Source organism: Tenrec ecaudatus, chromosome 3 (genome assembly GCF_050624435.1).
Source record: "Tenrec ecaudatus isolate mTenEca1 chromosome 3, mTenEca1.hap1, whole genome shotgun sequence".
Classification (NCBI taxonomy): Eukaryota; Metazoa; Chordata; class Mammalia; order Afrosoricida; family Tenrecidae; genus Tenrec; species Tenrec ecaudatus.
Genome location: NC_134532.1, coordinates 140,038,423 through 140,051,145, shown reverse-complemented (window position 1 = coordinate 140,051,145; position 12,723 = coordinate 140,038,423). Strand labels below are relative to the sequence as shown.

General features: G+C 43.1%; 2 protein-coding genes across 9 annotated transcripts in view; one reads left to right on the top strand and one right to left on the bottom strand.

Moving 5' to 3' along the window:
- Positions 1–4,896, bottom strand: part of HELQ (helicase, POLQ like) — a 68,802-nt gene extending 63,906 nt beyond the window's left edge. For all 6 annotated transcript variants that reach the window (XR_012783468.1, XR_012783469.1, XR_012783470.1 and 3 more), the window contains exons 1-2: positions 4,531–4,896; positions 773–1,481 (exon numbers count right to left, since the gene is read on the bottom strand). Coding sequence is in view for 3 of the 6 variants with exons in the window: in XM_075544094.1 (XP_075400209.1) it covers positions 773–1,481; positions 4,531–4,704 (883 nt within the window). In the remaining 3 variants the exon portion in view is untranslated. The remainder of the gene's footprint in view (positions 1–772; positions 1,482–4,530) is intronic.
- A 105-nt stretch (positions 4,897–5,001) lies between these two features.
- Positions 5,002–12,723, top strand: part of MRPS18C (mitochondrial ribosomal protein S18C) — a 13,968-nt gene continuing 6,246 nt past the window's right edge. For 2 of the 3 annotated variants that reach the window (XR_012783467.1, XM_075544091.1), the window contains exons 1-3: positions 5,002–5,176; positions 5,759–5,814; positions 9,899–9,982. Coding sequence is in view for 2 of the 3 variants with exons in the window: in XM_075544091.1 (XP_075400206.1) it covers positions 5,077–5,176; positions 5,759–5,814; positions 9,899–9,982 (240 nt within the window). In the remaining variant the exon portion in view is untranslated. The remainder of the gene's footprint in view (positions 5,177–5,758; positions 5,815–9,898; positions 9,983–12,723) is intronic. The other variant, XM_075544093.1, reaches the window with a different exon arrangement.

Below are 12,723 nucleotides of genomic sequence, written 5' to 3'. Positions count from 1 at the left end.
CTCCTATGCTCACTAAGTACAAGGCTGTCAATATACAGTTAAAAAATGAGAAATGTGTTGAATTGTATGAACCCAATTATGTAAATATTAGAAAAGAATTAGCACAAAAAAAGTTAGGCTAGAATATACTACCCTTGTTTTGTTTTCAAATTTAAATATGGCTGCTAGGTACACATCATTAAATATATTGCACAAGTATTAACAGCTATTTGTAAATGACAGTTACAAATGATTTTAATTTGTGTAATGTTGGAGGGCTCTCAAATATTTACCAATGACTATGTACTTTTTATGTAAAACCATATTATTTCTCCAAAGTCCAATTTACTTCAGACTAGTATCACTGATTAATATTAGTTATAACTTAATAAAATATAACTTTACCAGATCCACATTTTATCTAGATTTTGAAATTATAAAGTGACAAAGTAGGAGTACCTTTATCTTGAAACATGAAAAAACAATGTTGTATTACCTCAGTTCTCAGATTGACATCAAGCACACTGTGCAGCATTCAATGACTGTAAGCAAAAGGCACAGAGCAGAATTGCAGTTTTCTAGCTCAGTGGTGCCCCACACTTTGAGGGGCATCTGAATCCCCTGGAGAGCTTGTTAAAATGCAAATTGCTTCAGTTTACTCTCAGAGGTGGTTTTTATCATGAGAAATGTGACCAGGGAAACATCTGCTTCCACTGATTTACATTAACATGGTTGATAATGATGTAAAACTTTCTTTTTTTGTTTTTAGCTACAACAATAAAAAAAGCATTACCATATAAGTTTTCGATTCCCTTCAGCTGACCGTACAGGTCTCTCACTTTGCTGGGGAGTGAATAAAAAGGGCCGCGGTCATCTGAGGATGACTCAAGGGTTTTCTTGGCAACATTCATTTCTTCAGATAGAAGAGTCTCTTTGAGCTGTTTGGTCTTAGAAAATACTGGTGCCTGCATCTTGGCATTTTCAGTCATGGCGCTTTTTAGATGATCTTTAAGACTTTTCCTCCTGCTCACATCGGCACCTGTTTGGACTTCAGAAGATGAGGCATCATTCCGTTGGGGTGGCTCTATGCAGTTTGGGGGCAATGGGTCTTTCACTGTCTGGTGAGAGGGTAGATTCCAATCCCTTTTTTTGCTAAACTGATTGTCCAGTTCATTTGAGGGGTTCTGCAAATTTTCAAAGTATAGAACCTGTGAAGAAGGTACATCATATAAAAGATCAGTCTCCGGTTCAATAACAGCATCCTCATGCCTATTGTGGTGGGCACCAGTGTTCAATGTGGTGACACTGTCTCCGGCAGTAATGTTGGCTTTACGTTTGTGGATGCTTTCTGAATAAAGATCTTCAGTGGCAGAGTCTGTAGCACATTTCTCATGCTCTGGAAACTGCATATGCTTTTGTTCAAGGTCATCAACTTGATCTAAAAAGGAGTTTTCAGCAAAGCTATCATAGCCACCAAACATGTCCTCCTCGCTGTCATTATGCTGAAAAGAAAGCAGAAATACAAAGAGATCTTTTATTGAGGAGAAAAGCTTCAACCTAGGTTGTACCAGGTTTAAAATTACAATGTGTAGTTTCTGAAATCATTGGAAAACATTTGCAGATATTTTCAACTCAAGTTTTCAAATGACCCTATTATAAAAATGCTTACAACCAAGCTATTTGGAAAAATTTAAAAATGTACTGTATATTAAAGGGTAATGATCAAAATGATGGTTCTCAGGAACAATATATGAAGGAAAACACCTGAATTTTAAGAAAAATGTATCATGAAACATTTAAAAGCATATTTGAACAAGAATTAATGCTAAGAACTGTAAAAACCTTTCCATTTGCCACCGTATTAGACAACAAGAATTCAAATATTTGCCTTGGAATGATACCTAAGACCTATCTGTTGTGCATACGGAAATACATCTCAATAAAAAATAAAAGGGAAAAGAGGTTTCTTTTTCTGACAAGTAAGGTCTCATTGAGGAGCACTGGTGGTGATGTGTGTTAAGCGGTCTGCTGCTAACCATAAGACCAGCAGTTTGAACCAACAAAGCCTTTGGTGGAAGGAAAATGTAGCAGTCTGATTCTGTAAAGATGACAGCCTTGTATACCCTACAGGGGGCGCTTTGGTGGCATAATGGTTATGCCCTGAACAGTGAAGCTCAAGGACAACAGTTCGAAACCATCCGCCTCTCCACAGGGAAAAGATGAGGCTTTCTACTCCTGTAATCTCGGAAACTCACAGGGACAGTCCTAACCATAAGCGATGGTGCGTTTGGCTATCTTATACTTTGGCTATACCCTATACTTACTCCATGCCATTGAGTCAAAACTGACTCATAGCCCCGTAAGACAAAGTAGAACTGTCTCTGTGAGTTTCTGAGACTGTAACTGTTCATGGCAGCGGTTCTCAACCTGTGGGTCTCCATCCCTTTGGGAGTCAAACGACCTTTTCACAGGGGTCACCTAAGACCATCAGAAAACACATAAATATTTCACAATATATAATTACATATTGTTTTGTGATTAATCACTAAGCTTTAATTATGTTTAATGATGCCCAATTTTTTTTGATGCCCAATTTTTAACAATGAAAATATAACCTGCATATCAGCTATGTATATTACTATTCATAACAGTAGCAAAATTACAGTGATGAAGCAGCAACGAAAATAATTTTATGGTTGGGAGTGACCACAACATGAGGAACTGTATTCAAGGGTCGCGGCATGAGGAAGGTTCAAAACCACTGGCTTATGGGAATACACAGCTCAGTCCTTCTCCCATGGAGCTCCTGGTGGTTTAGAACGGCCCACCTTATGGACCGCAGCCCCACGCGTAACTGATATGCCACCTGGGCTCCTACAGTGTCACTATGAATCCGAATGGACTCCACAGATTTTCAATAAAGTCTCTTTAAAAAGGTACCTATCCCCACTCCACCCACTACCCCATGAAGAATAAAACTCTCATGATGTTGAAAAGTTACTTTTCTAATGCAAGCATTTCACACTCTTGTAAAAAGGTCATACAAGTTCACTATGAGAAAGATGAGGCTTCCTAGTCCCATAAAGAGTTACAGTCTTGGAAACCCTCAGGGGCAGTTCTGCCAGCCTTGTAGGGTTGCCATGAGTTGGAATTGACTCAATGGCAGTGAGTTTTTTTTGTCAAACATGAGCGAACTTCAAGTATACGTCTAAATAGTTTAGTCTTACTCTGAAACTTGTTTTAAAATAGTCATTTGTCAAATATAGTTTGACTAGGTTCAACATCAATCCTGTCTTTGTCACCAAGAGGCATAAATAACACATTCATCAAGGTCCACGAACACTAAGATTAAATTCACAAATACAAGTCACATGAAACTTCTATAAAGATCCGGAAAAAGGCAGCAAGCATATTATTAAATACCATATATATAAAACAACCGTTGCTAATAAGTCAATTCCAAATCACAGTGACCCTATAGGACAAAGTAGAGTTTGTAGAACTATAAATCTTTAAGAGGGTATTGGAGCTACCACAGTATTTGAACAGCACGCCTTAAATCACGAGGAAAGGAAAACAAAAAAACCTGCAAGTAGTAGGAGTCAGAAGGGTTAGTTAGAAACAAAAAATGGACAATTTCACATGAAATGATTAAGAAAAACAAAACACTTTAAACTGTTATGAGAAGTTAAAAAATGGCAGCATAATCAAAGAAAACTTTAAAGCTGTCTAACTATGTAAAAGTACAATGTATTCACAGGCTAATTCACACGCTCTGCAACATTTCTCTTAACGCTAAGGACTCCACGAAACGGAAACGTCACGTCCACTTTGCAGATGAAGTAACAAGTTGAGTGAATTGCCTACACTGCATTCCTAGGACGGGGTAGCGCGGCAATTCTAACTCTTGTCTGACTAACGTCCGTGCTACATCCTTAAAACAATAGCAAAGCTGGTGGACATCTACCCGGTGTCAGCTCACTGACAGTTTCTGACCCCACCCTGCCGGACTCCTATTTACAAAATCCAGCCTTCAAAGAGCCACTGGGCCCTCCCCGGGGACCTCCTAGGAAGGAGTCAGCAGACGTGTGTGGTCCGCTAGACGGAAGGGATAGATGTAAACTCTGAGGGCGCAACATAATAGCTCTAACTCCTCGGGTCCTGCTGCAAGCGCTTGTAAACGTTGGATATGGTAAATACCGTCGGGTACCCAGCACATAGCATGTTTTCAAAAAGTGACAGGTTTTATTCGTACAGCAGGAGCAGCAAGTTCAGAGTCTAGGTTTGAGTTCCACTTAGGCTGCTTATTTGCTGTATGTACAACTTTTATGCCTCGGGATCTCCATGTCCTAAGTATACAGAGAAGGGAAACAAAGGCGAGATAAACAAAAACTGGCCGACTGTTTGGAACTGCGTGGGAACGTGCCAACATTCTGGAGTTTCCGCCGGCGTCGCGCGTGGCACCCTAGCGGAGAAGGCCTGGGCTTCTCACCGCCCCCCGGAGGGAAGCGGGCCAGGGGTCACCGAGGGTGAGGCGAGATGGCGCTGTACCTCGACCGGTGGCTCGCCCACGGTTTTCCGCCGCCGGCTCCCCGCCACCATCTGCTCCTCATCCACATTCTCCGGCACCAGCTCGGCCGCGGCGGCCCAAATGGGCCCCAGGCTGCGGCGGTTCCGTTTGCGGACGGAGACCCGCCGGCGGATGCGGGAACCACCTTCATCCATGACCGCGGCCTACGGCCGGGCCCAAACGTTGTCACCCGGGGCGGCAACGCCGCTAGGTGGGGGGACGCGAGAACACTGGGCTCCCGCCCCTTCTACTTTCAGAAAGAACCCTCGGAAACCCCCATTAGCCGGGCGCTCGGGCCGCCAGAAGAGGCCCAGGATGCGCGCGCACTCGCGGGAGGCCGTGCAATCAGGGTCACGGGACTACCGGCAGGTGGACAGATGCACTGCAGCCCCGCCCACTCTTTGTCCTCTGCGCCTGCGTTCCCCTGCGGAACCTTTAGTGCCGTGCTCGAGCCGACGGGGGAAGCACCGGAAAGGACCGCCTGAGATGGTTTGGAAAGGGGGAAGGAAGAGGAGCTCGCTGGCATCATGGCCGCCATGGTTGCTGTTTGCCGTGCTCTTGGGAGAAAAAAGTTGACGCGCTTCACCACGGCTGCAGCCAGCTTCCCAGATTCCAGGAGTCACGCGGGTAAAGTGCTCTCCTTGCTTGATGCTCCATTGTTTCCCAAACTCCAAACCCAGCTCACTGTCAGCCAGTCAATCCTGACTCATAGCGTCCCTCTAACACGGGGTAGAACTGCGCCTTAGGCGTCTCTAAGACTACATTCTTACAGGAGTAGGTAGCCTTGTTTTCACCAGCAGAACACCTGCTGGGTTTGAACCGCAGGCCTTCAGTTATCAACCCAAGCCTAACCCACAGGGCCATCACGGCTCCTTTTTGTGGAGCCTGTTAGTAAATTCCCCCTTTGGTATGACAATGCCGCCTTGTTACTTTTACTGTGGATGTTTGCTTTAAAGTCTCCTAGCCAAGGAGAACAGCAGGAGATGTACCTTTTCTCCCAAAGACTGGAAAACACACCCATTTAAAGACTCGCTTTGTCCCCAGTCAAAACCAAAGGCTCTTAATCTAGTCATTGTGACTGTAATAAGCAAAATGCTTTAATTCTGTGTTGTGCCCTTTGATTCATCTGGCCTCCACAAAACCAGACATCTTCCTTTGGCTACTTAACTAACAAAAATAATTGATTTGTCGCTTTCTGTTTAATTGTAGTGATCTACAGAAGAGCTTGTTCACAATATAAACAGGTGACCAGCAACGAGGACCTGGTAAGAAAGTTTACTCTTTCCATTCTTAAGGCATTTGCAAATAGAACCAAATATCGTTGATTATTTTTTCAACTCAATCAAAAGAAGAATTTATTTTTAAAAATCATTTTATTAGGGGATCATACAACTCTTATCACAATCCATACATACATCAATTGTGTAAAGCACATTTGTACATTCATTGCTCTCATCATTCTCAAAATATTTGCTCTCCACTTAAGCCCTTGGCATCAGGTCCTCATTTTTTACCCTTTCTCCCCGCTCCCCCTTCCCTCATGAACCCTTAATAATTTATAAATTATTGTTTTGTCATGTCTTACCCTGTCCCACATCTCCTTCTACCCACTTTTCCAGTGTCCGTCCCTGAGGGAGGAGGTCACATGTAGATCCTTGCAATCGGTTGCCCCTTTCCAACCCACCCTCCCTTACACTCCCAGCATCGCCACTCACACCACTGGTCCTAAAGGGATCATCTGCCTTGGATTCCCTGTTTCAGTTCCTATTTGTACCAGTGTACATCCTCTGGTATAGCCAGACTTGCGGGGGAGAATTAGGATCATGATAGTGGGGTAGGGTGGAAGCATTTAGGAACGAGAGGAAAGTTGTATTTTTCATCTTTGCTACATCGCACCCTGACTGGCCCGTCTCCTCCCCGAGACCCCTCTGCACGGGGATCTCCAGTGGCCTACAAATGGGATTTGGGTCACCACTCCTTACTCCCCACCTCATTCACTATGGTAAGATTTTTTTGTTCTGATGATGCCTGATACCTGATCCCTTTGACACCTGGTGATCACACAGGCTGGTGTGCTTCTTCCATGTGGGCGTTGTTGCTTCTGAACTAGATGGCTGTTTGTTTACCTTCAAGCTTTTAAGACCCCAGATGCTATATCTTTTGATAGCCAGGCACCATCAGCTTTCTTCACCACATTTCCTTATGTCCCCATTTGTCTTCAGCAATTATATCATGGAGGTGTGCACACAATGATAGGATTTTTAGTTCTTTGATGTCTGATAACTGGTCCCTTCTGCACCTTGTCGTCAGAAAGGCTGGTGTGCTTCTTCCATGTGGACTTTGTTGCTTCTCTGCTAGATGGCTGCTTGTTTACCTTCAAGCTTTTAAGACCCCAGACGCTATACCTTTTGATAGCTGGGCACTATCAGCTTTCTTCACTACATTTGCTTATTCACCTGTTTTGTCTTCAGCGGTTGTGTTAGGAAGGTGAGCATCTTGGAATGTCAATTTAATAGAACAAAGTATTCTTCCATTGAGGGAGTACTTGAGTGGTGGACCAATGTCCTTCTGCTGCCTTAATACTAAACCTATAAATATATACATATAGATCTATTTCCCTATCCTCTTATATAAATATATTTGCATATGTACATGTCTTTATCTAGACCTCTCTAAATGCCCTTTGCTTCCCAGCTCTTCCCTCTATTTCCCTTGACTTTGCTCCTGTCCCACTATCAAGCTCAGTCCCCACCAGGGTTTCAGCAATTCCTCTTTGTTATATTACCCTTGATCGTGCCCTACCAGGCCTCCCATACCCTCTTCACCACCAATTTGGATCACTTGTTGTTCCCTTGTCTCTAGGTTTAACAACACGTCCTTTCCCCCCACCTCCCCCTCTCCCATGTCCCCCTGGAACTGTCAGTCCCGTTGTTTTCTCCTCCAGATTGTTCATACAGCCTATCTTATTTAGACAGACCTACGGAGATAATATATCTTTTCATTTTAAAGTAAAAGTTAAAACTGTAGAAGATGACTACAATAATAAAGTTTGAAAATTATAATTTATTGAAGATTAGTTATTGAATTGGGTTTTGCAATAAGAGAATTGCTAGATTCCTAACAAGGAGGTGGATGGCTTGTATCATACTACATTTTCCTTTTAGAATGAATTTTAAGAAATGTCATTTGGGTGGATGGAATAATTATAAATAATTGGTGGGTACAAGCTTAGATTTAGGTTATTTCCTATCTCCAGTGGACTACAAATGGGCTTTGGGTCTCTACTCCGCACTCCCCCCTCTCATTCACTGTGGTAAAACTTTTTGTTCTGATGATGCCTGATACCTGATCCCTTTGACACCTCGTGATCGCACAGGCTGATGTGTTTCTTCCATGTGGACTTTGTTGCTTCTCAGCTAGATGGCCGGTTGTTTACCTTCAAGCTTTTAAGACCCCAGACACTATATCTTTTGATAGCCGGTCACTATCAGCTTTCTTCGCCACATTTGCTTATGTACCCATTTGTCTTCTGCGATCGTATCATGGAGGTGAGTGCACAGTGATAAGATTTTTCTTCCTTTAATGCCCGATAACTGTTTCCTTCAGCACCCGATAACTGTTCCCTTCAGCACCTCATGATCACACAGGCTGGTGTGCTTCTTCCATGTGGACTTTGTTGCTTCTGCTAGATGGCCACTTGTTTACCTTCAAGCTTTAGTTTTGAATTCTTAATATTTTTCCTATCCTCATCTTGTTCATCACCTTTAGGAGAGCTCTCATAATAAAGAAGGAATCAGGATGTGAAATGCAGTTTTTATCAATATGCACATGTGACAAGTATTATCATTGGTCTATGGCAGTATAACTTTTCTTACTACTTGGAAATGTAGTTTGACACGCAGTTACTTAAAAGTAACTATGGTGAGACTTAGGCTGTCAGACTTTGTGTATGTTAACCGGATTGACTCCCTGGAAAAGTACATTGTTCTTGTTCGAGTAGAGATCATCAAAAAAGACCCTCAAGGAAGTGGTTTGACACAGTGGTTGCAACAGTGGCTCAAACATAACAAGTAGAGGGGTAGCACAGGACTGTAGTTTTTCATTCTGTTGTACATAGGGTTGCTATGTATCAGAACCAATGCAGTGCAACTAATAACAAGTTGGCTGCCAAGAATCTTGATGGTTACATAATCATCAACTAACTGGAAGATTGGTGCTTTTAATCACCCTAGTGGCTCTAAGGGAGGCTGACCTGGCAATCATCTCCCATAAAGATTACAGCCTAGAAAATTCCTACCGGGTGGTTCTCTTTCACATGGAGCCACTGTGAGGAGCCAAAGATCTACTGCAAAGCACCCAACAACAACAGTCAGCCTGTAAGAAGCAAAGTCGTGTGAGCTGAATGTAAATTGAATCAAGAACATGTTTTGTTGGTTGTTGCTAAGTCAGCTTTGACTCATGTACCAAATAGAACTCCATAGAGTTTTCAAGGCTGTGACCTTTGGGGAGCAGAGGGTCAGGCCTTTCCTCCAAAGTGCCTCTGGAAACCTTTGGAAGGTTTCGTCGAACCATCTGCCTTTTGGAGAGTAGATGTGCATTTAACTGTTTGCACATCCAAGATCTCCTAAGGAAGTGTCAGGAGTGGAAAAGAGCCAGAGAACATTTCTAGTCCCTCTCCTAAGCGTCCTCTGGATCTAGTTTATACCACTGTTCAAAGGAGGGCAAGGGGCCATGGTGATGGCTTGGGCTACATCTGAGGCTGCTGACTGCAGGGTCAGTAGTTAGAACCACCGCCACTGTGGGAGGGAGATGAGACTGTCTGTTTCCGTGAAGATTTAGTTTTGGAAATCCTACGGAACAGATCTACTCTGTCCTACAGAGTCCATTCCAACTTATATGGAATGGACTCAGCACAGCGGCTATGCGCTTCCTAGAAAGTTACTCTTGAGGTCGTACATTCATCGAGACTGTTGCACGTTGTGACCACTCCGCAGAAAAAAAGCAAAGTCCCATTCATAGGGATTTGTGTACAATCACAGGCGTCATCGATTTCAAAACGCTGTCTAGATGTAGAGCCTCTGCATGAGAAGCAGGCGTGCCGACACAGAGAGAGGCATCGGGGGCAGTGGTGAAGACGGAAAAGCTGAATACAAATCTGAGATACTTCCACAGCTCCTTTTCCCTCTGAAGATGATATTTTATCCTAGACTCCTATGAGTAATTCCTCCTTAGCCAAAATTGAAATATAAGTTCACTGACATCTTTTAAATGCTAAGTACTTTGGAAATACATGATATATTCAAAATCGATACATCATTGTATATTATCAGACATTTCTCTTTCTCCTAGCCCGTTACAATGGAAAATCCTTACAAGGAACCTCTTAAAAAATGCCTCTTGTGTGGAAAACGTGTAGATTACAAGAATGTCCAGGTGAGATCTTACTTTTACTTCACTGTCATGCCTGATTCTATGGTTCTTTCCTTTATGATATCCTGTTTGTTTAAGGTAATTGTCAGTTTTATAGGAGGTTTCACAGTTTTATAAGTTCGGTTGTTATTAATCTGTATATATTCTGTAGTTACTTTATTTCAAGAAAAGCCTCTTGGCTATTCATGTACTATTACTTCAGCGTCAGTGTTTTTCTTTTGGCCCAACATGACACATGGTTCCTGCATATGAGGGGCCACCCACCGAAAAGCCTAATTGCATTGGTCAGAGTGGAGCTTTTGTAGTGTGCATTGTACCTGCCAGGCGAGAATTGAGCAACTTGCTCTATGTTAGTGCACTCAGTGGTGTCGCTTGGGCAGGTTTTCTCTGGTCACAGTGAATTTTTTCAGCCAAGCAGTTTTGCTTGAACCTCATGTTTTTGTGATGGCCAATTTAAGAGAATAGTGTGCAGCTGTGAAATTTTGTTTGCTGCTGAGGAGAAAAAATGCTGCGGAAACTGTTGTGATGTTGAACATAGCCAATAAGGACAGAGCTACGGGAAAACTCAAGTGTACAAATGGTTTTCTTGTTTCAAGAAAGGTGAAATGTTGATTGTTGACAAACCTCATTCTGGACATCCGTGAACTTTTCATAGGAAGAAAATAGTCGACTTGTAATGAGTGCATTTGGAGTTCATTCCAGGTCTGCCTGTTAATCGAACTTTGTATTTAGAGGTTGTGAAAAGATAGTTTAACAGTGTGCAACTAGAAAGGCCTAATTGTGGCAGGCAGGGGATTGGTTTGCCACAACAATGCATCTGTTCATGCAGCCATCTCAGTGTGCCAGTCTCTGGCAAAAAACAGCATGTCTCTTTCCCCACACACCTGACCTCACTGTGTGTGGCTTCTTTTTGTTTCCACAAATGAAGAGGGACATGAAAGGACAGACAGCAAGTTGATGAAGAGGTGAAGAAAAAAATGAGGGAGGTGTTGTCAGTCATCCAAGAATGGAATCACAGATTTGACATAGATTAAGTGCAATGGAGATGACTTTGAAGGTTGTTTTGTTAAAAAAAATTAATACATAGCTTTGAAGGGGGGACGTAGAGTCCGGTTTGGGGGTGTCTTATATTTGCGCACTATGGCTGTGATTCTAAGTCAGTGTGGAGGAGGCATTTGTAAAAAGCTCCTGGGGTGAAGTTGGTCTCTTGCATCCCACTGGCCATAAGTAGTGGAAAATTGGAGGGGAGAGAATTGAGGGGAGAGAATTGCTGGACTTGGCGACACAGAAAATCCCAAGAAAATACAAAAAATGTAACCTATTAGGATGATTATGTGAATTACCAAGAACAGTGCAAAAAAAAAGTTATAACAAAATGGCTCTATATAATTCAGTACTCACTGAAGACCTCACTATGATAATTCATTTTCATGGTTATATAATAGCCTATTGTGATCCAAGCAATTATCTTTAGTACCTTGTATAAGCAGTAGCAGTATTTTAGAAAAGTACCTGAGGGGTCCAGGAAATTACTTTAACACGGAAAAATATACTGATTCAGGGAGAGGGGCATGTCTGATCGGAGCACACAGGAGCAAATGAAGAGGGAAGGAGAGAGAGAGTGGAACACGTCCTGGCCCACCAAGCCCTGAGGATGATATTCTTCCTCAGAGCAGCCAATGCACAGAGAGGACCATAGGGCTGGCACCAGCACAAGACACTATATCCTTCACTGACCCATAGTGCTATGGGGGACAACACTGGAGACAGTGCAGGCATTGTGCCTGATCTGACCCCACCACACTGGGGCAAAACAGGGCATGCAACAGAGCAGCAAGGGGAGCAAAGCAATGAAGTCCCAAGGGAATACCAAAAATAGACTTTGGGCCAGGGTGTGGACCCCCATCAGCCTTGACCGGAAAACACTCTTTACGGTAAAAAAAACCAGACCTGGAACTATTTATAGACTTTTATTTTTTTGTCATTGGTTTATTTGTTTTGTTTCTTGGTTTCTTTCGTCGTTTTGTTTTTGTGCTTATTATTGTCTCTGCATGTCTAGACAAGTGGGATAAGTAATCCAGAGGAGAAAATGGGAATGACGGTTCCCAGGGGGACATGGGAGAGGGGGAGGCGGGGGGGAAAGTTGGGAGGTGTCAACCAACCCAGGGACAAGGGAGCAAGTAATCTAAAATCGATGACGAGGGTATAGGATGCCTGGTGGGCCTTGAACAAGGGCACTGTAGCTCTGACACCCGAATGAAGGCTGAACATGATAGTGGGACAAGAGGAAAGTAAAGGGAAATGGAGGAAAGAACTAGGAGGAAAAGGACATTTATAGAGGTCTAAAAGCTGATGGTGCCCAGATATCAGAGCATCTGGGATCTTAAAGGCTTAAAGATAAACAAGCGGCCATCTAGATGAGAAGCAACAAAGCCCACATGGAAGAAGCACACCAGCCTGTGTGATCATGAGGTGTCAATGGGATCAGGTTTTTGGCATCAAAGACCCAGAACGAAAAATCCTATCTTTGTGAATGAGGGGTAGGGTGGAGTGGAGACCCAAAGCCCATCTATAGACAGCTGTATGCCCCTTACAGAGGGGTCACAAGAAGCACTGAAGAAACATACAAATTTCCTCTAGTTCTTTAATGCTTCCTCTCCCCACTAACACGCCCCAATTCTACCTTACAAATCCGGCTAGACCAGAGCATGTACACTGGACATGTAAGAGCTCGCAACACAGGG